A 21,537-nucleotide genomic window follows, 5' to 3' on the forward strand; every position below is an offset into this window, starting at 1 on the left:
CAAAGTACATAAAACTTTTAATGAATTAACCTTACAAAAGACAATGGCATCAAAACATCAGACGCGTCTGGTACAAAACTAGTCCTAGGTCGTAAGAACTAATTCTGGTGATGGATGGTGAGGTGTTGCTGGCACGAGACACGAGAGAGCAGGGTGACGGGGGCCCCCGGGTCCCAGCTGGGCCCGTGGACAGTCACTGCAATGAGACACGTGGGCGAACACGTCGGATTCCAGGTGGGGCAACAGAATCAACTTAGTCACAAATACTGTGTGTTTTAGTATCAGACTAGCGGATGCGGTTGGCGAGCTACCATATTTTCCAGAAAAGAACATGCACCGGAAGATAATATACAGCCCCCCTCCCCTAGTTTTATTGCCTTAAGAATTTTTGTTTGTTTCATTTCTCCCCTCTTTGTCAGTTTCGCTGAAGGCTCTTCTGCGGTAATGCGCGCTCCTGTTCCTTCTGCTAGGAGTAAGCACAGTGCGAGTGGCAGGGCAATCTTGGCACACGTCAGACACCGAACGGCAGGCCACCAGGTCACAGGAAGGAGTCTGCAGAGGCTCCGGAGGACAGAACAGAGCACACACACACACCACAGACGAGGGACGCGAGTGGCAGTCAGAAAGTGCGTTGTCATCCTCCTGAAGGTACAGTCCTCCCACCGAAACAAAGGCGAGGCTTCAGGAGGTCAGGTTGCTCTGAGAAAGGGACCGTGACATCTCCGTGTTGACGAAGTAGGTCTTCAGGTCCCCCTTTCCTTTCACGTTGATGATTCCCCGACATGTGCACGTGTAGCCTAGGGTCTGTAGGATGATGCTCGTCTCCTCTGTCACCTGGAAAAGCACAGTGACAACTGAGGAAGCACTTGGTGCCCATGTGGACACGACCCTCTCAGGGAGGTGTTTGACTACAAGGATGAAGGTGAAAGTGAAGCTGCTCAGTCATGTCCGACTCTTTGCGACCCCATGGACTGTAGCCTACCAGGCTCCTCCATCCATGGGATTTTCCAGATAAGAATACTGGTGGCTCAGATGGTAAAGCATCTGCCTGCAATGCGGGAGACCCGAGTTCAGTCCCTGGGTGGGGAAGATCTCCTGGGGAAGGAAATGGCAACCCACTCCAGTATTCTTGTCTGGAAAATCCCACGGATGGAGGAGCCTGGTGGGCTACAGTCCATGGAGTCAGAAAGAGTCGGACACGACTGAGTGACTTCACTACAAAGATGGAGAGCCCCCAGTGCTCATGACTTCACTACAAGGATGGAGAGCCCCCAGAGCTCATGATTTCACTACAAGGATGAAAAGCTCCCAAATGCTTGTTCTCTTTTGAGTCATTCATTCCACTCCTGAGAAACCAGTAGAAGAGAGGGTAATCCATGAGAAGAGAAGCTTTCTAAGGACAATGCTTGTTTTTTTTTTTTTAATTTAATTAAAAAATTTTAAAATTGGAGTCTCACTGCTTACAAAGTTGTATGAGTTTCTGCTGTACCACGTGGATAAGCCATATGTATGCATATACCCCGTCAGGTCACAGCAGAGCTCCCCGGGCTCCAAGGCAGCTTCCCACTCACGACCGACTCTGCACATGTAGTGTGTGCATGTCAGTGCTACACTCCCAGTTTGCCCCCCGTCCTCCTCTCACTGTGTCTGCAAGTCTGTTCTCTGGGTCTGCGTCTCTATTCCTGCCCTGCAGGCAGGTTCGTCTGTACCAGTTTTCCAGGCTCCATATGTATGCATTAATATACGATACGTGTTTTTCTCTTACTTCACACTGTATCGTAGACTCTAGGAGCATCCACATCACTGCAGAGAACTCAGTCTGTCTCCTCTGGCACGCGGGAGACACGTGCGCTGGACGGCCACACCACTGTTTTGTTTCCGGTGTGGACGCTGTTGGGGACGGTACCGTGGCAGTGGCTACGGCAATGAGAGAGGCGAAGAGAGGCCCGGGGGCATCTGTCACAACAGACACTGTCATCAGAACCAGAGGAGGGGGGTTTCCCTGGCGGTGCAGTGGTGAAGACTCCAAACTCCCAGGGCGGGGGCCCAGGTTCCATCCCTGGTCGGGGAACTAGATCCCACAGGCCTCAACTAAGAGTCTGCACGCCACGACTAAAGATCAGGCATGCTGCAACAAGATCAAAGATCCCGAGTGCGCAACTAAGACGCAGCACAGCCAAATAAATTACAAAACAAAACAAAATCCTGGAGGAGGATGGGGCTTCTAGACCCCAGGACAGCATTTGGGGTCGCCAGAAGAAAGGATGAAGGGCATGATGTGAAGAAAGGATGAAGGGCATGATGTGAAGGTGTCAAGGGCTGGTTATGGGAAGAGCTAGAGAAATCTGTCTTCTGTCACGTGATCCAGCGGCTGGCCCCTCGCAAAGGGGCCAAAGGGTGGGTCTTTCGGAGTAGATCAGGAGAAGAGGGGGACGCAGAGGCCAGATACTTACATTCTGCCCTCCCCTGGCCGGGCCCAAGTTCCAGGGGAGGATAGATGTAGCTCAGGAATATCAGATAAGAACTGAAAAAAATATGGAGGTAGGCAAGAAACTCAGATGACAAATATGCTCTCCTGATTAGAGTTCTTATGGCAATCAAAATTGGAGAATGCTACAGACATTTGGGGCGTCCCAGGTAGCTTGGTGGTAAAGAACCTGCGTACCAATGCAGAAGATGTGGGTTCGATCCCTGGATCGGGAAGATCCCCTGGAGAAGGAAATGGCTACCCACTTCAGTATTCTTGCCTGGAGAATCTCACGGACAGAGGAGCCTGATGAGTTACAGTCCATGGGGTCACAAAGAATCGGACATGACTGAGCGTGAACTCATGAATTCTCCTTTCCTATCTTCACCTTCACACACACACATACAAACACACACACACACACACAGACACACACAGACACAGACACATGCACACTTCGTGTCTGGTTTTCCACACAGAGAACCTACACATTGTCTGAAGTCTGGCAGGTTAATTTCGCAGTTGAGGCTGGTACTAGGCATGCCTTTGGCCAACTTTTGAGCTAGTCATTGGAATCTGTAGCACCAACCACATAATTATCATGGTCGGGAGGAGGGAGCCATCAACTTGATTACCTCAGCCATCAGGTGGCTCAGTCATAAAGTGCCTGTCTGACAATGCAGGAGATGTGGGAGACCCGGATTTGAACTCTGGGTTGGGAAGATCCTTTGGAAGAGGAAATGGCAACTCATTCCAGTATTCTTGTCTGGAGAATCCCGTGGACAGAGGAGCTTGGTGGGCTATAGTCCACAGGGGTGCAAGGAGATGGACATGACTGAGCACACATGCATGCATTATTCCTCCAAGTTCAGGGGCAGCCTGGCTGGGTGATAAGGGGCTTTCTAAAATTTCAGGCATAGAAAGCATATTCTCTGTAATAAGAAGCATCTGTTCTGAAGGCCCAGGGGACACTTTTAATATTCTCAGCATCATTTTTTATATTTATTGGCATCTCACTACTGCTAAGAAGCTAGTGCAGCTGTAGGGAAAGACACCCTCAGGAGAAGAAAACCTACGCAAAGGTGGACCCTCCAGCCGCTGAGCTGAGTGGACACACAGATGGGCCTGTGGACTGACCCCTTGCTCTGGACGAACAGGAATCTGTTGTGTTTCCTCCCCGGGCTCAGAGCACACGGAGGCAGTCCAGGGGGCTGTGCTGCACTAAACCACACAGAGTTTTAAGAAGCCCATTGCCCTCTTAGAGGGGTTTCCCAGGTGGCGCTAGTGGTAAAGCACCTGCCAGCCAATGCAGGAGACATAGAGACAGGGGTTCCATCCCTGGGTCGGGAAGATCCCCTGGCAGAGGACATGGCAACCCACTCCCGTATTCTTGCCTGGAAAATCCCTTGGACAGAGGAGCCTGGTGGGCTACAGTCCAGGGGGTCGCACAGAGTCGGACAACTGGAGTGAAGAAAGAAAGTGTCCACTGTATTTTCAGGGGGCAGGGATATTAGAGAATGTCGGCCAAGCTGAGATGCAGAACAGGGACTCGTGGGGCTCTCTGAAGAGGACACGAAACTGATAAAGTCTACTATTTGTGCCCAGTGATTTTCATACGAATTTGCCATTTGGCAGGAAAGTATCCTCCAGATAAACTCCAGTCGTAACAAAGCTGGGGTGAAATGTGGAACATCGCTTTTTGAGGATGATGAAAACAAAGATACGAATAGACACACAGGTGTGCGCGCACACACACAGACACACACACACACACACACACACACCCTTTTCATTCGGAGAGAGTGGCTTTCATTCTAGATGCCAGCACCACAGCCCAAGCAGGCGCACGCAGTCACCACAGCTTTTGTCAGGTCTTGGTTTCCGCTCCCTTGGCTGGATTCCAGAACGTTCCAGTCATCTCCAGATACCCAAACCCCAGGCTAGTCCGTTCTAGCGCTTTCATCTCACATCACTCCGGCTCATCTCTCCCTCTCCCTCCCCTTGCTCTCCCAGTTCAGCCCCCTGGGGAGAGGAAGGCAGGGCATCACGCCTGGAGTGCATACCAGCAGGGAGGGTACCCCGCTCCCCTCCCCTTGGGCGGGGCATACTGCCACGTGGGTCGGTCTGATCTACTTTTACAAATGCCATATCCTTCACACTTTGACATAATGTTTTACTCTTCACAGTAAACGCAGAAACCAATTAATATTTCCTCAATAAAAAGTTTAAGCAAATGACAATGTTGACTTTCTTTCCTTTGCTTTAATGTTATCCTTATTATATGCTTATTCACGGTTCCCCAGAGGACAGACATGGCGGATGCCCACAGAGCCCACTGAATTACCTGGATTTTGTCCAGGACTCCGGTGCTGTCCATCCTGCTGGCCACATTGACGGTGTTGCCCCAGATGTCATACTGCGGCTTCTGAGCTCCAATCACACCGGCTATGACAGGGCCATGGTTAATACCTGGGACACATCAGCATCAGGTTAGCGAGATTCAAACCATGAACTCAACAGTGCAAGCAACAGTCTCAAACAGAAAGGTTTTACAAGGCCTTTCTTGAACTGTCATTATCAAGCGAACATAAGCCCAACTCAAAACAAAGCAAAAAAAAACTGCCAAAACAAAGCAAAATCATTCCTCTAACCTCATCATCTCAAAAATATTAAAATGTTTCTCTTCCTTCCTCTCCTCCGCCTTGATTCACGCTCAGATGTCTATCTGTCACAGTTTCACGATGGCGTAAAACTGGTATACTTTACGAAACTAAGCATTATAATTGCTTTTCTATGTTGCCGTATAATCAAGAGATATTCATTATGTTAATTTCCAATAGTTTTGTAGTTAATCACTTTTAAAATTGGGGTATAAATGGCAACCCACTCCAGTATGCCTGCCTAGAAAATCTCATGGACACAGGAGCCTGGTGGGCTGCAGTCCATGGGGTTGCAAAAGTCGGGCACGACTGAGCAACTAACACTTCTTACTTACTTACACTTGCTTTACAATGTTGTGTTGGTTTCTGCTGAACAGCAAAATGAATCAGCTCTGTATATACATATATCCTCTCCCATATCCCTATCCCAGCCCTCTAGGTCCTCAAAGAGCACTGAGCTGAGCTCCCTGTGTTGTAGAGCAGCTTCCCACCAGCTATCTATTTTATGCATGGTTGTGTAAACACGTCAATCCTCCTCTCCCAAGTGATCCCACCTACTTCTGAAATGAATATTTAAATATTTTAAATTTTTAAAAATTTAAATTAACATATTTAAAATTCCGCCTAACGTTTCGCTGAAACCACCACCCTCCCCTTGACATGTGCGTGGTCCTTTCTAGCTGCGGTGCGCTATTCTGTGAGCTGGACGTGTGCAAACCTCTAATCCTCACACCAGCCCCGGGGATGTGTTCTCTTGTCATCAGCTTCCATCTTCAGTGGAGGAGGCAGAAGGCGCAGGCAGAGCACAGAGCCGGGCAGTGGGCTCATGGCTCTGCGCTCGCCCTGCTCTCCTCTCTCTGCTGCGAGCTCCTTGTGCACACGTTTCTTCCCCCGCTCGGGGGGCCCACTTTCACAGACATACCCCACGTGAGAGTTCACTAAGTTCCAGAGGAACATGTTTGCGCCTTCTTTTCTTTTTAACCTCTTGGCCCCTCTGCATAGAGTGGGGCATCTTAGCTCCCCGACCAGGGATCGAACCCTCGTCCCCTGCAATGGAAGGTGACGTCTTAACCACTGAACCACCAGGGAAGTGCCAGCATGTTTGTGCTCTTGATTCCCATCTGACTCCCCCAGCTTGCACCAAAGCGAAGGAGGGAGTCCCCATGGTAGCATTAAAAAAAAAAAAAAGAAGAAGAAAGAAAAACCCAGCAAATCTTGATATATGTAATATAGAGATTTCGATGCAATTCAAATTGGGGGAAACTTTTTCACATGAGAAAATGACTGGCACTTAAAAAAAAATACATAACTGGGTAAAGACAAGAAGGATTAGAGGGTTTCACACGTCCAGCTCACAGAATAGCACACCACAGCTAGAAAGGACAACGCGTGTGTCAAGGGGAGGGTGGTGGTTTCAGCAAAACCTTAGAGGGAATTTTAAATATGTTAATTTAAAATTTAAAGAAGATGGAGGGAGGTCCCCTTGAGCGTGATGTTTGGTGGGGGAAGCCAGGGCAGATAGAGACCATCCCTCTGCAGGCAGGAGAGACACCAGCCTGCGACCTTCAGACAAGCTTTGGGAGGCCTGCTGGGTTTTGCTGTTTGGGTTTTGGTCTCTGGAAGCTGGCTTCCCTGGTGGCTCAGATGGTAAAGAATCTACCTGTGATGTAGGAGACCTGGGTTCGATCCCTGGGTCCGGAAGATCCCCTGGAGAAGGGAATGGCAACCCACTCTAGTATTCTTGCTTGGAGAATCCCATGGACAGAGGAGCCTGGCGGGCTACAGTCCATGGGGTCGCAAAGAGTCAGACACAACTCAGCGACTCTTTCACTTTCTTTCACAGCACTGCACCCCTCAGAGTGGGGAAACCCAACCTCTGGGGCATCAAGCCTCCTCACAAACTGCCATCCTCCAAGGAAACTGAACCAAAGGTCCCTGGAGAAATTCATGAGTCACTTCTCTTGAGGGCCCTGGCCGCATGGTCGCCAAGGCACGAAGGGTTTCTTGGATTCCTGGTCTCCATGGGCACTGTGCCCAGGTTCCTCTCCAAGACAATCAGTCACCACCACCAAGGAAGGGCACGGGGGCTCTGACCACCCCCTCTTTGTAATGGCAACTGTAAAACCACGGTCATTACAGGTGCATGCCGGAGGTCAGGGTGTGCTCCGACCTTGGATGGATATGGACATAGCATCTGCTGTCAGGAGCCGAGGCTTCAAAAGTCTGGTCAACATCCCTTGTCAGGGAGAGGCTGGGCTCCCGCCAAGCCCCCACCCAAGTGTAGCGGGTAGGATGGTTCCTTGATTCCAGAACTCAGTTCAAACACGCTGACCCACAGTTGTTACGGGCGCAGTGGGGACATGGGCCACAGAAATAGAAACAGAGGCGTTGAGATTGGTTGATTTTCCCTTCTTGCTTTTTCTCCTGGCTCCTCGCCTCCCAGCCCTATTGTGGGAGTCAAACTGTATGGGTTAATGAGGGTGTTTCTGAGAGATTGCAGTTCCCACTACTGAACTGCTTCGTGTACATGGAGTGCCAGAGATCGGAGGGCAACACCTCCTCTTTGCAGTGGAAAGGGAGGCAGGAAACACCATAGCAACACTGTCCCGCAGAATCCCTGAAGGTCTGCAGGGCCGAGAGGGAATTCTCCTCTATTCCTGTGGAGTAACTCAGTAAAGCTCACATCTCTGCATCGGGCACCCCAAATAACTTATTCCAGCTGCCAGCCAGTGATCCAAGCCCCTCTGCCCTCAGTTTCCCTTCTGGCTGCTCTGACTCCTCTTGGTCAGTGGCTGGGGGACTGGGGCTGTGTGTGAGGGGGTGGGGAGAGCCTGGGCCCATATTACTGGCAGGAGAGAGATCTCTGCTGAAGGGCAGGGGTTTGCTGGGGCTATGGCTCCCACTCATTGATCCTTTCAGCTTGACATGCAGAAAAGGACATTAGGAGCAAATTTGGCTCTTACTATAGCTTCCCTGGTGGCTCAGACAGTAAAGAATCTGCCAGCAATGCAGGAACACAGGTTCAATCCCTGGGTTGGGAAGATTCCCTGGAGAAGGCAATGGCAACCCACTCCAGGATTCTAGCTTAGATAATTCCCATGGACAGAGGAGCCTGAATTGCAGAGTCAGACACAATGGAGCAACTAACACTTTCCTTTTCATGTGTATCAACATTTTGCAGGGGCTGATGTGAGCCTTCTGTGTTCCCATCATAAACTGCCACGGGACGGCGTGATGCCTGGAGGTGGAGCAGGGAGCCTGCCCTTGGGAGAGGCTGAGGGTTTGGGGACGCATTCTCAGGCTTCGGCAGAAATCCAGAAGAGCTGGTGTGTGGGGGCGAGTGTATGGCTATTAATAGTTACTCAATAATCAGTGTGAAGTAAGCACTCAATAACTACCTGTTGAAGGAAGCCCACTGACTTGCTCACATTAATTTGGAAAACAGGGTTATGGTCCAGACCAAGAGCCCAAGGCTTCTGATGTGATGGATGTGACTAGCAAAGAACTGTCTCATTCCCCCCTCAGTGAAGGGCAATATTATTTTGGTCCATACATATTTGACAACAGGTGGAGGGGGCAGGTTAGGGTTAGTAGATGTAAGCTTTTATATATAGAATGGATAAATATCAAGCTCCTACTCTGTACCCCAGATAACTATATTCAATATTCTATGATAAGCCATAATATCAAATATGAAAACCACAATAATAAAAGAATATAAAAAAGAATGTGTGTGTGTGTGTGTGTATATATATATATATGTATAGCTGAAGCACTTTGTATATAGCAGAAATGAACAAAGCATTGTAAACCAGTTATACTTAAAAAAAAAAAACAACTATTTGACAATAGAGGAGTCATTCCACCATGCAATTGATTTTTTTTAAAGGAGGATACTATGGAAAATTGAGGAGCCCATTTTCCAAGCTGTTGAATCAATGAAGAAGCTCTAGGTGAAGGGACCACCTCCATGTTTGATGGGAGCAGTGTCCTGCCCACCTGGCCCTTCTGGCCTTTGTACAGGTGAAGCCAGGTAAAGGTCCATTGGGCATACAGGTGGGACAATCTAAATAAAGCGTCTTATTTAGGCATCTGTGTCCAGATGCCGACAATAAGACATACAAGCCATGAAGAGAACCCCGTTTTCTCAAGAGACATTTCTGGGTTTTAAAATTCAGAACATATGGATAGCAAAGGAAGAAAATAGTTTCAAACATTGGAACTTTCAACTCCAGGAGTGTGGGACTGTTCTGACAATTTCTAGAGTTTTTTTTTTTTTTTTTTACTGCACTGCCAGGCATGTGGGATCTTAGTTCCTTGACTAGGGATTAAATCCATGCTCCCTGCAGTGAAAGCATGGATTCTTAACTATTTAAAAACACTTTTACATCTCTGAAGTCTGGATGCATCCTATATAGCTGTACCGGGCCCCAGCAGCATAAAAGGATGGAGGGGCTTACAGTTAGTTGTACCTGGTCCTTGGATGGTTGAAGCCTATGCCCCCTGTGACCCGCAGAAATGACCCTGGCGGACGGACTCAAGCCTGGCTCACCGTCCACTTCTGAAACTAAGTGTTTGCAGCCTGGGTGCAACCAAAGAGGGTATTTTTTCCCCCTGCATGGGTACTAAGTTGTTACAGTCATGTTGGACTCTTTGTGACCCTATGGACTGTAGCCTGCCAGGTTCCTCTGTCCATGGGATTCTCCAGGCAAGAATACTGGAGTGAGGGGATCTTCCCAAGCCAGGGATCAAACCCAAGTCTCCTGCAGCTCCTGCATTGCAGGCAGATGCTTTATTGCTGAGCCACCAGGAAGCCCATTTTTCTCCCCTAATTTGCACAAAAGTGCTTCCTGAGCTCACAGCCATCCTGAGCATCCATCTGCCACCCAGTCCTGCTACTCTAACCACACATTTGTCATTGTGCTGCTCCAACACTGCAAGGGCTGTCGACCTTGCTTTGGATGCCAGGCCTTCCCCACAACCCACCCCAGATCGGCACAACGTACCTACTCGTAACTTGAAGTCATTGAAGGAGTGCTTGTTGATGGCATCCAGCTTCCCCACCAGGGCAAATGCAAACTCCACCATGGTGCCAATGTGCATGTACTGCCTCTCCGGCTCCTGGAAGAGAACAGACAGGGCAGGTGGGGTGAGGACTCAGCGGGAGGGTGAGGACTCAGCAGTTGGGAGGGAGGTGAGGGCTCAGCGGCAGGGGAGGGTGAGGACTCAGTGGGAGGAAGGGGTGAGGACTCAGTGGGAGGAGGGGGTGAGGACTCAGCAGGAATAAAGATAAAACCAAATATGATGGTTTCAGTGGGAATGAGTGAGAAGGAAAACAGACAGAACCCGCCTATTCAGGATGACAGGCAGATGGAGAAAACCAAGGTACCAGCTAAGGGGAAGAGGAACAGGACAAGAGGGCGATCAAAGGAACCCATAAGGGTGATAGCACTAAAGCAAATCTCTCAGCTCAGGCACAGCTGACACTTGGGTGGGATTATTCTCTGTTGGGGGGCATCCTGCATGCTTCAGGAGGTTGAACAGCATCCTTTGGATCATAAAGAAAGCTGAGCACCGAAGAATTGATGCTTTTGAACTGTGGTGCTGGAGAAGACTCTTGAGAGTCCCTTGGACAGCAAGGAGATCAAACCAGTCAATTGGTATCCTCTGGATATCAGTCACATCTCTCCTTCCAGTGTGACAACCAAAAATGTCTCCACACATTGCTAAATGTGCTCTGGAGAATGAAATTGCTCCCAGCTAAGACCCAGTGGCTAAGTAATAAGGAATCCACCTGCAATGCAGGAGACATGGGTTCGATCCTTGGGTCAGGAAGATCCCCTGGAGAAGGAAATGGCAACCCACTCCAGTATTCTTGCCTGAGGAATCGCATGGACAGAGGAGTCTGGTGAGCTACAGTACATGGGGTTGCAAAAGATTTGGACATGATTGAGTGACTAAACAACAATAAGACCACTGCACTAAATAACATACAGGGACTTCCCTGGTGGTCCAGTGGTTAAGAATCTGCCTTGCACTGCAGAGGATGTGGGTTTGATCCCTGGTCAGGGAACTAAGATCTCACATGGTGCAGAGCAACTAAGCCTGTGCTTTGCAGCCTGTGTGCCACAACTAGTGCGCTGCAGTGGAAGGTCTCACATGAAGCGATGAAGACGCCAAGTGCCCCAACTAAGACCGGATCAGTCCAGTTCAGTCACTCAGTCATGTCCGACTCTTTGCAACCCCATGAACCACAGCACACCAGGCCTCCCTGTCCATCACCAACTCCCAGAGTCCACCCAAACCCATGTCCATTGAGTCAGTGATGCCATCCAGCCATCTCATCCTCTGTGATCCCCTTCTCCTCCTGCCCTCAATCTTTCCCAGCATCAGGGTCTTTTCCAAAGAGTCAGTTCTTCACATCAGGTGGCCAAAGTATTGGAGTTTCAGCTTCAACATCAGTCCTTCCAATGAACACCCAGGATTGATCTTTAGGATGGACTGGTTGGATCTCCTTCTTGCAGTCCAAGGGACTCTCAAGAGTCTTCTCCAACACCACAGTTCAAAAGCATCAATTCTTCCGTGCTCAGCTTTCTTTATAGTCCAACTCTCACATCTATACATGACCACTGGAAAACCCATGGCCTTGACTAGATGGACCTTTGCTGACAAAGTAATGTCTGCTTTTTAATATGCTGTCTAGGTTGGTCATAACTTTCCTTCCAAGGAGTAAGCGTCTTTTAATTTCATGGCTGCAATCACCATCTGCAGTGATTTTGGAGCCCAGAAAAATAAAGTCAGCCACTGTTTCCACTGGTTCCCCATCTATCTGACATGAAGTGATGGGACCGGATGCCATGATCTTAGTTTTCTGATCTGAGCTTTAAGCCAACATTTTCACTCTCCTCTTTCACTTTCATCAAGAGGCTTTTTAGTTCTTCACTTTCTGCCATAAGGGTGGTGTCATCTGCATATCTGAGGTTATTGATACTTCTCCTGGCAATCATGATTCCAGCTTGTGCTTCTTCCAGTCCAGCGTTTCTCACGATGTACTCTGTATATAAGTTAAATAAGCAGGGTGACAATATACAGCCTTGACGTACTCCTTTTCCTATTTGGAACCAGTCTGTTGTTCCATGTCCAGTTCTAACTGTTGCTTCCTGACCTGCATATAGGTTTCTCAAGAGGCAGGTCAGGTGGTGTGGTATTCCCATCTCTTGAAGAATTTTCCACAGTTTATTGTGATCCACACAGTCAAAGGCTTTGGCATAGTCAATAAAGCAGAAATAGATGTTTTTCTGGAACTCTCTTGCTTTTTTGATGATCCAGTGGATGTTGGCCGGATGCAGTCAAATAAATAAATAAACAAATAAATATTATTTAAAAACACATATATAGCCATGAAATTAAAAGATGCTTGCTCCTTGGAAGAAAAGCTATGACCAACCTAGACAGCATATTAAAAAGCAGAGACATTACTTTGCTGACAAAGGTCTGTATAGTCAAAGCTATGGTCTTTCCAGTAGTCATATATGGATGTGAGAGTTGGACCATAAAGAAAGCTGAGCACCAAGGAATTGATGTCTTTGAACTGTGGTGTTGGAGAAGACTCTTGAGAGTCCCTTGGACAGCAAGGAGATCAATTCTAAAGGAAATTAGTCCTGAATATTCATTGGTAGGACTGATGTTGAAACTTCAATCATTCACCTGATGCAAAGAACTAACTCACTGGAAAAGACCCTGATGCTGGGAAAGATAGAAGGCAGGAGGAGAAAGGGACAACAGAGGATGACATGGTTGGATGGCATCACCGCCTCAATGGACATGAGTTTGAGCAAACTCTGGGAGTTGGTGATGGACAGGGAGGCCTGGCGTGCTGCACTCCATGGGGTTGCAAAGAGTTGGACACAACTGAGCGAGTGAACTGAACTGAATATATATATATGAATGAGGACTGAAAGTTATGGCCCAGAGAGAGAGATTTCTTCCTTTCCTTGGGTGAGTTGTATCATTCCAGAAAAAGACGATGAAATACTACCATTGCTATAAATTCACAACTTAAAATTGTGGGAGCAAATCAAACTATTAAAAAAATTAGAACCACGAAACAGACTGTCAGCTAACTTTGGTGGAAATGCAAAGAGTCATTACTTAAGAACAGCTACACTTTTCCATCAGAGCTAGATACTATCTCTTGTCTCATGACTTAGGGGCAAGTCTTGATTTGGAGGTTTATGCAATCGGCTGGCAAACATCTTGCTCCTTGACGGGAAGCAGAACATGTTAAATCAACAGACAGGTTCCTGTGCCATAAAAATTACAACTGTCCTGGTAAGGAGAACAGATTGGCCTCGGGAGAAATGGTTTGCTTTTTACGAAATCAAGGTTCAGCAAACAAGTTTCACTCCCTGATAAATTACCACCCAATCTGTTTCCCAGCAGTAGGCTTAAACTGTGGGTTTGACGTGACGTCAGTGAAAAATGAAGAGACTGTGCTCTAGGAGCGGGCATTAAATCCAACATCAATATCTCAATTGGGTGTAGTAACCCCTAGAGAAAACTATGCTCAGTCTCTAGAAGAGCTCAGTTCATTTTACAAAGTCCTTATCACTGAGCTTTTGATAAATGCTTGATGACAGTCTGAGAAGCAGCTCTTTCTCCCATGATCCAGATAATTTCTCCCATCTCCAAATATTTAACCGACTTCCGGCTACATAGTGAGAGCACTCATTCAGTTTCCTGGAACACATTTGATAAGCTGTTTGCTTTGCAGGTTTCACCTGCAGGGAACACGGCATAAAGTAAATGCATGTTTGTTGAGGTTATTGTATAACCCAAGTGACCGGTATCCACTGAGGTGACATTAACACAAGGCTCGACTCCCGGCTTCTCTTCTCTGCCCCCCTTGCCTTCCTCCCATCATGAAACTTCCACAGAGTTCCTGCTATAGTGATGTTCGTCTGATTCTGAAGATTTAGAACTGCTGTCTAAGGAGCACTTGGTTCGTCTCCCTGGGGCTCCCAGGAGACCGGATCAGACCTCACAATTTTCTGGACAGTCAGTTCAAGCAGTTGAGTTGATGGTCCCTGTGTGGAGATTGGCCCTCAGTACAGTGAGGGCTCAGAACACTGAGTTTCAGGCACCTGAGAACAGGACTGGAATTCATAGCTTCCCAGTATTTACCAAAACTCAGGCATGAAATAATATTTATGAAAAAACAGCCTGATTGCTGGGTCATCTGTGGATTCCTCTGTGTCCAGTGAACTTGGATTACACTGGATGCAGTGTTCTCCACCCGATCTCGCCCTACCAGAGAATGTATTTGGTTCAAATGTTCTTTAAGAGGAAAAAAAAAGGTAAAAGAAGAAACAAATTGAGAAATTAAAAAATAAAAACATTTTAAAAATGTGCATTAAGACATCTTCTAGCAGACATCTCCCTCTCCTGCCGTCAACATGTTCAACCATTTTCCAGGAGAATGTTACCAAGCACACTGCTCACTACACGCCCATCCTGATGTGAGGGCCTGTTTGTTAGCTTGGATCAGGGACCCAGTGGAGCATCCAAACGCAGCCTGATGTGGCCTGCTTTCAAATATATTAATGAATGAGTGATTTAATCTCACTTTATGAACACTAAAGTATGCCACTTGTACTGGCTGCTGGAAATTTTGGATTAATAGCAATAGTGCATGTAAGTGTGTGGAGCAGGAAATGGCAACCCAACTCTAGTGTTCTTGCCTGGAGAATTCCATGAACAGAGGAGCCTGGTGGGCTTCAGTCGCAAAGAGTTGGACATGACTGAGCAACTGAGCACATGTACCTGTGTACTTAATGCTCATAATGACTCCCATGAAGGAGCAACTGTCTGTATCTCACTTATGCATACAGAAGAGGGAGAAGTGGAGAGGAAAAGAACCAGGCTTTGCAGCCAGGCAATCTGACTCCAGAGTCCTCAGTCTTCATTTATTCTAAACATAAATGGACTAAATATTCCAATCAAAAGACATAGAGTGGTTGACGGATTAAAAAAAATAATTCATATATATTCTGCCTACAAGAGACTCACTTCAAATCTAAAGACACACTCAGACTGAAAGCGAAGGCCTAGAAAAAGGTGCTCAGTGCAAATGGAAACAAAAAAGCTGAGGTAGCAACACTTCTGTCAGACAAATAAACTTCACCATCCTGCCTTTGTCCCCCTGTGCCTCCTGAATGTGGTCAGAACTTTTGCTATTTGGTTTGCATTTTATTGTATCATCCTAATTTTTGTTTGTCTTATCTTTCAAGCTGCATGTTAGTTTATTAATTTAAATTTTTTCTGCATCATGTTCACTTTTGTAAGGTTCTTAGGAAGGGATTTAAATAAAATAGGCACGTACATATGGACAAATTGGTAAGCATTATTCCTTGACGGTCTTGTTGCTCAAATGGTGACAGATGTATTATCCAGCTTATGGAGAACTATAACCAAGAACCCTCATCTCCTGCATTGGCAGGTGGATTCTTTGTTACCGAGCTACTTGGGATATTTTGCCAAACTACATATCTGACTGTGTTGAACATGTTCTATTGCCAAACTAAATATCTGGCTAAACAATAAACAGAAAGTTTTTGTTTGTGAATAATAAATAGAGAGTTTTTGTTAACAACTAGAAAAACAAGTAGGTAAGCTACAAAAGGCAAATGGGACATTCATTTTTTATAGAGACTAATATCCATTTTATTTGTCAAGCATTTTACTCCCCCCCAATCAAACATAATGACTTTCCTTTTAGATTTTCACTAATTTCAAAATACTTCTAGGATAATCTTACCAAGATTCTAAATAAATATTTATAAATAAAACTAGCTCATATTGAGTAAAAAAATCCCTGCATGGACATGATATTTCATTTATGTTCCAAAACCCTTTTATCTGTCCAACAGTGTGTAAGCCACAACTGTATTATTATTGCTATTAGCATTTTTAATACCTGTGGAAAAGTTATGCCTGTGGAGCATTTTGCGTAATACTGAGGTCCTCCCCACAGTCTTAGGAAATGAGGAGGATCTCCACTGTGCATAAAGGGACATGCACGTGCAGAACGTTTAGCTATCACAGCAAGCAAGGAGCAGTCTCACCGGAAAGCCACCCTCTTTCCACTCCACCATGAAGACATTACTCAAGAGTCAGGATGCAGCCAAGGAGGCAGGTTTTGTGGTCACGGGTGCCAAGGACAGAAGGGATTGGGCACCCTTTGAAGGAGCGCTCGGGCGAATGGTGTGGATGCAAACTGGTGGGTGCAGACGCCAACACAGTGAGGGGCTGGGGAGGAAGAGGCTCGGGTGAAGTCGCATGAGGCCTGTGGGCAGATGGAGGTGAGGCCTGCACCCAGAGTGCTGGGGTCTGCAGCCCTGCTCGCTGGTTGCTAGTTCTCTCCACCCGCAAGTCACTGCACGGCTGTGCCTCAGTTTCTCCATCTGTAAAAGGGGCCAGGGGTGGAGCACTTCCCTGACTCAAGAGGCACTGAGTAAGTGTTTCAAAATACCAGGATGATAAAAAGGGAGCATTGGGAGGAGCAGGTTTGTAAAACAGGCACGAGGAAGTGAGTGCTGTTCTGGGAAGCATGGGGGACACACACCACATCATGCACCAAATGGATGTGGCTAGTTGCAGAAAGCGAAGAGCTGAAGAGCCTCTGGATGAGAGTGAAAGAGGAGAGTGAAAAGTTGGCCTAAAACTCAACATTCAGAAAACTAAGATCATGGCATCCAGTCCCATTACTTCATAGCAAATGGATGGGAAACAGTGGAAACAGTGAGAGGCTATATTTTTTGGGCTCCAAAATCACTGCAGATGGTGACTGCAGCCATGAAATTAAAAGACGCCTGCCCTTGAAAGAAAAGTTATGACCAACCTAGACAGTATATTAAAAAGCTGAGACATTACGTTGCTGACAAAGGCCCGTCTAGTCAAAGCTATGATTGTTCCAGTAGTCATGTATGGATGTGAGAATTGGACTATAAAGAAAGCTGAGTGCTGAGGAATTTATGCTTTTAACTGTGGTGTTGGAGAAGACTCTTGAGAGTCCCTTGGACAGTAAGGAGATCAAACCACTCAGTCCTAAAGGAAATCAGTGCTTAATATTCATTGGAAGGACTGATGCTGAAGCTGAAACTCCAATACTCTGGCCCCCTGATGTGAAGAACTGACTTATTTGAAAAGACCTGGATGCTGGGAAAGATTGAAGGCAGGAGGAGAAGGGGCTGACAGAGTATGAGATGGCTGGATGCCATCACAGACTTAATGGACATGAGTTTGAATAAACTCCAGGAATTGGTGATGGACAGGGAAGCCTGGTATGCTGCAGTCCATGGGGTTGCAGAGTCAGACACAACTGAGAGACTGAACTGAATTGAATTGCTCTGCACAGCGCCCCCTGCTGGGACTTTGGGGAATGCGACTTAAGACCAGTTGTTCAGTCGCTCTTTCATGTCCGACTCTGCCACCCCATGGACTGCAGCACACTAGGCTTCCCTGTCCTTCACAATCTCCCAGAGCTTGCTCAAACTCATGTCCATTGAGTTAGTGATGATATCCAACCATTTCATTCTCTGTCGCCCCCTCCTCCTCCTGCCCTCAATCTTTCACAGCATCAAACTCTTGGGCACCTGCTCTAATCTGCATGCAGGGTAAGAAACACATGAAAATGTTCCTGTTTACATAATTTTATGTTAGTTTTTTAATGGTTAGTTTTTTCAGAACATTAAAGATGCTGAAAAACGTGTAAGTTTTCTTCCATTAAAGCTGGGAAAGTAAAACTACAATTAGCTCTATTTTTGGTATCAATAATATATTTAAAATGAAAACAATGTTGTACATTTTTAATACCTTTATTGCCCAATTTTCCAATAGTTCTTCAACACTTGAATGTTCTGGCAATAAAAACACAATCCTTAAATATACGTAACACCCCATAAACAGGGGTGCCCTTTTTTCCTTCTGCATCAGGCATCACGATGGCTTGGGAGGGCACTGCTCAGAGCTTAAGATTTTTCCAAAGTTCCTTTTATTGCTTGTTACTGCTCCTTATTACTTGTAATTTGTGCCTGTGTGCTAAGTTGCTTCAGTTGTGTCTGACTCTTTGCGACCCCATGGACTGTAGCCCGCCAGGCTCCTCTGTCCATGGGGATTCTCCAGGCAAGAATACTGGAGTGGGTTGCCATGCCTTCCTCCAGGGGATCTTCCTGACCCAGGGATCGAACCAGTGCCTCTTATGTCTCTTATTGCAGGTGAGTTCTTTACCACTAGCGCCATCTGGGAAGCCTGAAGTAGTCTGTACCCATGAAATAATAACGTGGAAGTGACACCTAAGTAGAAGAGCATGTGGGACATATATTACCTCTCTCACTTGAAAAAAACACCTATGTTAACCTTGAGTCAGATATTTCACATTCTCTTCTCCGCCCACAAATGTTATCGAGGAAGAATGCCCTTTCTTGATGTTCCTGGGGAGCCCTATCTGAGCAAGTTGCTGTCCCTCTGTCCCTCTCTTGTTAGGGGGCTAGCAGCTTAGAAGGTGGCGGTGAAGTGGAAACTGAGCACATGAGGTGCGTCCGAGCTCTTTCTCTCTTTGGGGGAATCCACCCGCCTCCAGCAAGCCATGTTCTGGTAAGTTCCGTTTCCCTGTGCTGTACCTACCACCTCTGTCTGCCCCATGCAAATATGCTGGTGCCCATCAGGGAGCCCACTGTCCTGAAGGGAAACAGGTCTTGTTATTGACCCACAAGTTAACAAAACATATCTATACACACACAGAAACAAAATACAACTTAATAGAAAACCCTCTTCAAAAACCCTAGTTGAGTGAGGATACTCAATTTTGACCAAACCACCTTTTCAACCAAATTTCTAGGTGGTCAGCATGTTTTTTGAGCAAATTGCTTTAAATAAAAAGCCCAGGAGCCTTCCTGTAATAAAACTGAAATTTGTTCAGTTGTGTCCAACTCTTCGACCCCATGGACCGTTGCCCATCAGGCTCCTCCGTCCATGGGAGTCTCCAGGCAAGAATACTGGAGTGAGTAGCCTTTCCCTTCTCCAGGGCATCTTCTCGACCCACGGATTGAACCCGGGTCTCCTGCACTGCAGGCAGATTCTTTACCATCTGAGCCACCTATAATGAGTCACCCTGCATCACCGACTTGATGCACATGAGTTTGTGTGAATTCCAGGAGTTGGTGATGGACAGGGAGGCCTGGCATGCTGTGATTCATGGGGTCGCAAAGAGTCGGACACGACTGAGTGACTGAACTGAACTGAACTGAAATCTCCTTTCTTGTATATTTATCGGGTATTAAGCAACTGCCTTGTTTTTTCTACCTTGTCTGCCAGAGAAAGGGGTTCAGTGAACACACCCACAGAAGCCTCCAGAATTCTCATCTTTTCTCATGAGACCTAATCACTGAGGTTTGGGTTGTGCTTAAAGTACAATGTATGGGCCACTGCATGACTGTTTTGGCTCATGGATGACCTGTGGGCGGAGCCAAGGCTCACGTGTGCTGGGTGCCACTGACACGTGTGTACCTGGGCGTGCTCCTGGCTGGGCACCGCGCTCAGACCTGTCGCTGCCATGTACGTGCTGCCGATGGTCTTGATCTTTTCAACGCCACTGAACTTCGGCTTGGAGAGCAGCTGGGAAGCAATGAGAATCATAGTTACTCATGTGGGTGCTGACCCAATGCCAAACACTTAAGAGACTTTCTCAAATTCTAGTGCTCAGTCACGGGAACAGGGCACCATTTATTCACCCTTTGACCCTGGGCATCTTGGGGAAAGCACACTTCATCAATTTCACAAAGCATGTGTCCTTGGAAGAAAATACAGTATAATAATTTACTTCCAGTTAACACAAATTATTTTTCAGAATTTCCTAGTGAAGAAAGCAGAATAGCCTATCATGTGAGTGATAATTGCCTCATTAAATTTTCAAATTTTCCTCAAATACATTTCCCCACTCTTGTGTTTGAAGCGCCTAAATACAAAATGATTCAAAGTGTGAGGTCTTCCCTGAATGGTGAGGGTAATTTATGACCAGTTATAGTGCTGGGGCTGGAGAAGGGCATGGCACTTCATTCTTGCCTGGAGAATCCCATGGACAGAGCCTGGGGACTACAGTCCATAGGGTCACAAAGCGTCGTACACGACTGAAGCAACTTAGCACAGCACAGCACACGACACGCGGTGCCAGGGACTGGCCTTTGCCCTCTGAAAACTTGGAGTGGAGGAATAAAGATCTAGAATGGCTCCTCCTATTAGCCCTGCTCCTAATTTATTTTTTTGTCTCAGCTTCTGGCACCAATAATCAGTTTCTTACTGGGCTCCTCCCCATCCACTATATTAAGCTTTAGGGTGGGATGGAAGAAAGGTAGAAATAAGATAAGTGGTAGGAAAGAGAAAGACCAGATGGAGAGAGCAAATGAAGGAAACTCTGGAAGGTTCTGTATCTGCTCAGCAGGACAATGGCAGGGACAGAAGGCTGAGAACACCTTCTAGAGCCTTCCTTGGTACTCCTGCTTTCAGAGGTGGTTCCATGTTAGAGAATCTAAGATAGGTGAGCAAATCTCATTCTCACATCTCTATGAGCCAATCAAACCTGCAAGGACACTAATGCTGGAGAACATCTATTTTACAGAGGAACAGCTGGAGGAAATATGCCCCCATTTTCCTCTAGGGACCCAGCATAACAGTGGAAGCCTCCAGTTGTCATTACTTCACCACAAGTCTTGAGTCAACCTCGAGGTAACAACGGTGGTAGTAGAGAAACGCATTTAGATGCTTGGCCTAAGACCTTCCTATTACATCATTCATCACTGTATTTCAAAGTTCCATTAATCACGATGAACCTATGTTCACTGATGTCAATTTTTCCTATATTTGCACGATATTATTAAAAATGGTGTAGCATCCATATCTTTCATATCAGGAGTCTGTTTGTTCTTCCTAGAAAACAAAGCACGTTGTTCCCTTGGTAGGCAGAAAATTGAAAAATGACATCTATTTCAAAATCTAAGACATATACTTTGTCCTTTCTAAAATATATTGTACTGCATTCATATTGCTTTTTCAATAATAAAGTAGGCCATCCATGCACACTTCAAGTTGATATCTGACAGAGACCTTGGAGTCTATACAGAGAGACATGCCAATAATCCACTATGATAAATATATTCATTATCTTTTTTATGTATAAAGATATGCGCAAGTATTTTCCTTGGAGTTCAGGCCTTTCAAGAAAATTTATGAGCATACTGGAAAGGTATTATTGAACGGATTTTGGTAGTTGTTCCTAGCAATCACATCAGCTTTGCAAATAGTATGTGTTTGCCTCACCAAAATTAGTAACCTAAATAGAGTAAAAAGATTAACGCC

The 21,537-nt window shown here is 46.5% G+C and overlaps 1 protein-coding gene across 1 annotated transcript in view; it reads right to left on the minus strand.

Annotated features, from left to right (window-relative positions):
* The window catches only part of ADCY2 (adenylate cyclase 2), a 456,832-nt gene continuing 435,295 nt past the window's right edge, over nt 1-21,537 (minus strand). Inside the window, exons 22-25 of the mRNA XM_061393890.1 lie at nt 19,693-19,800; nt 10,134-10,248; nt 4,812-4,936; nt 1-834 (exon numbers count right to left, since the gene is read on the minus strand). Of these exons, the coding sequence (XP_061249874.1) occupies nt 682-834; nt 4,812-4,936; nt 10,134-10,248; nt 19,693-19,800 (501 nt within the window). The 3' untranslated portion in view covers nt 1-681. The remainder of the gene's footprint in view (nt 835-4,811; nt 4,937-10,133; nt 10,249-19,692; nt 19,801-21,537) is intronic.

Source organism: Bos javanicus, chromosome 20 (assembly GCF_032452875.1).
Source record: "Bos javanicus breed banteng chromosome 20, ARS-OSU_banteng_1.0, whole genome shotgun sequence".
NCBI lineage: Eukaryota > Metazoa > Chordata > Mammalia > Artiodactyla > Bovidae > Bos > Bos javanicus.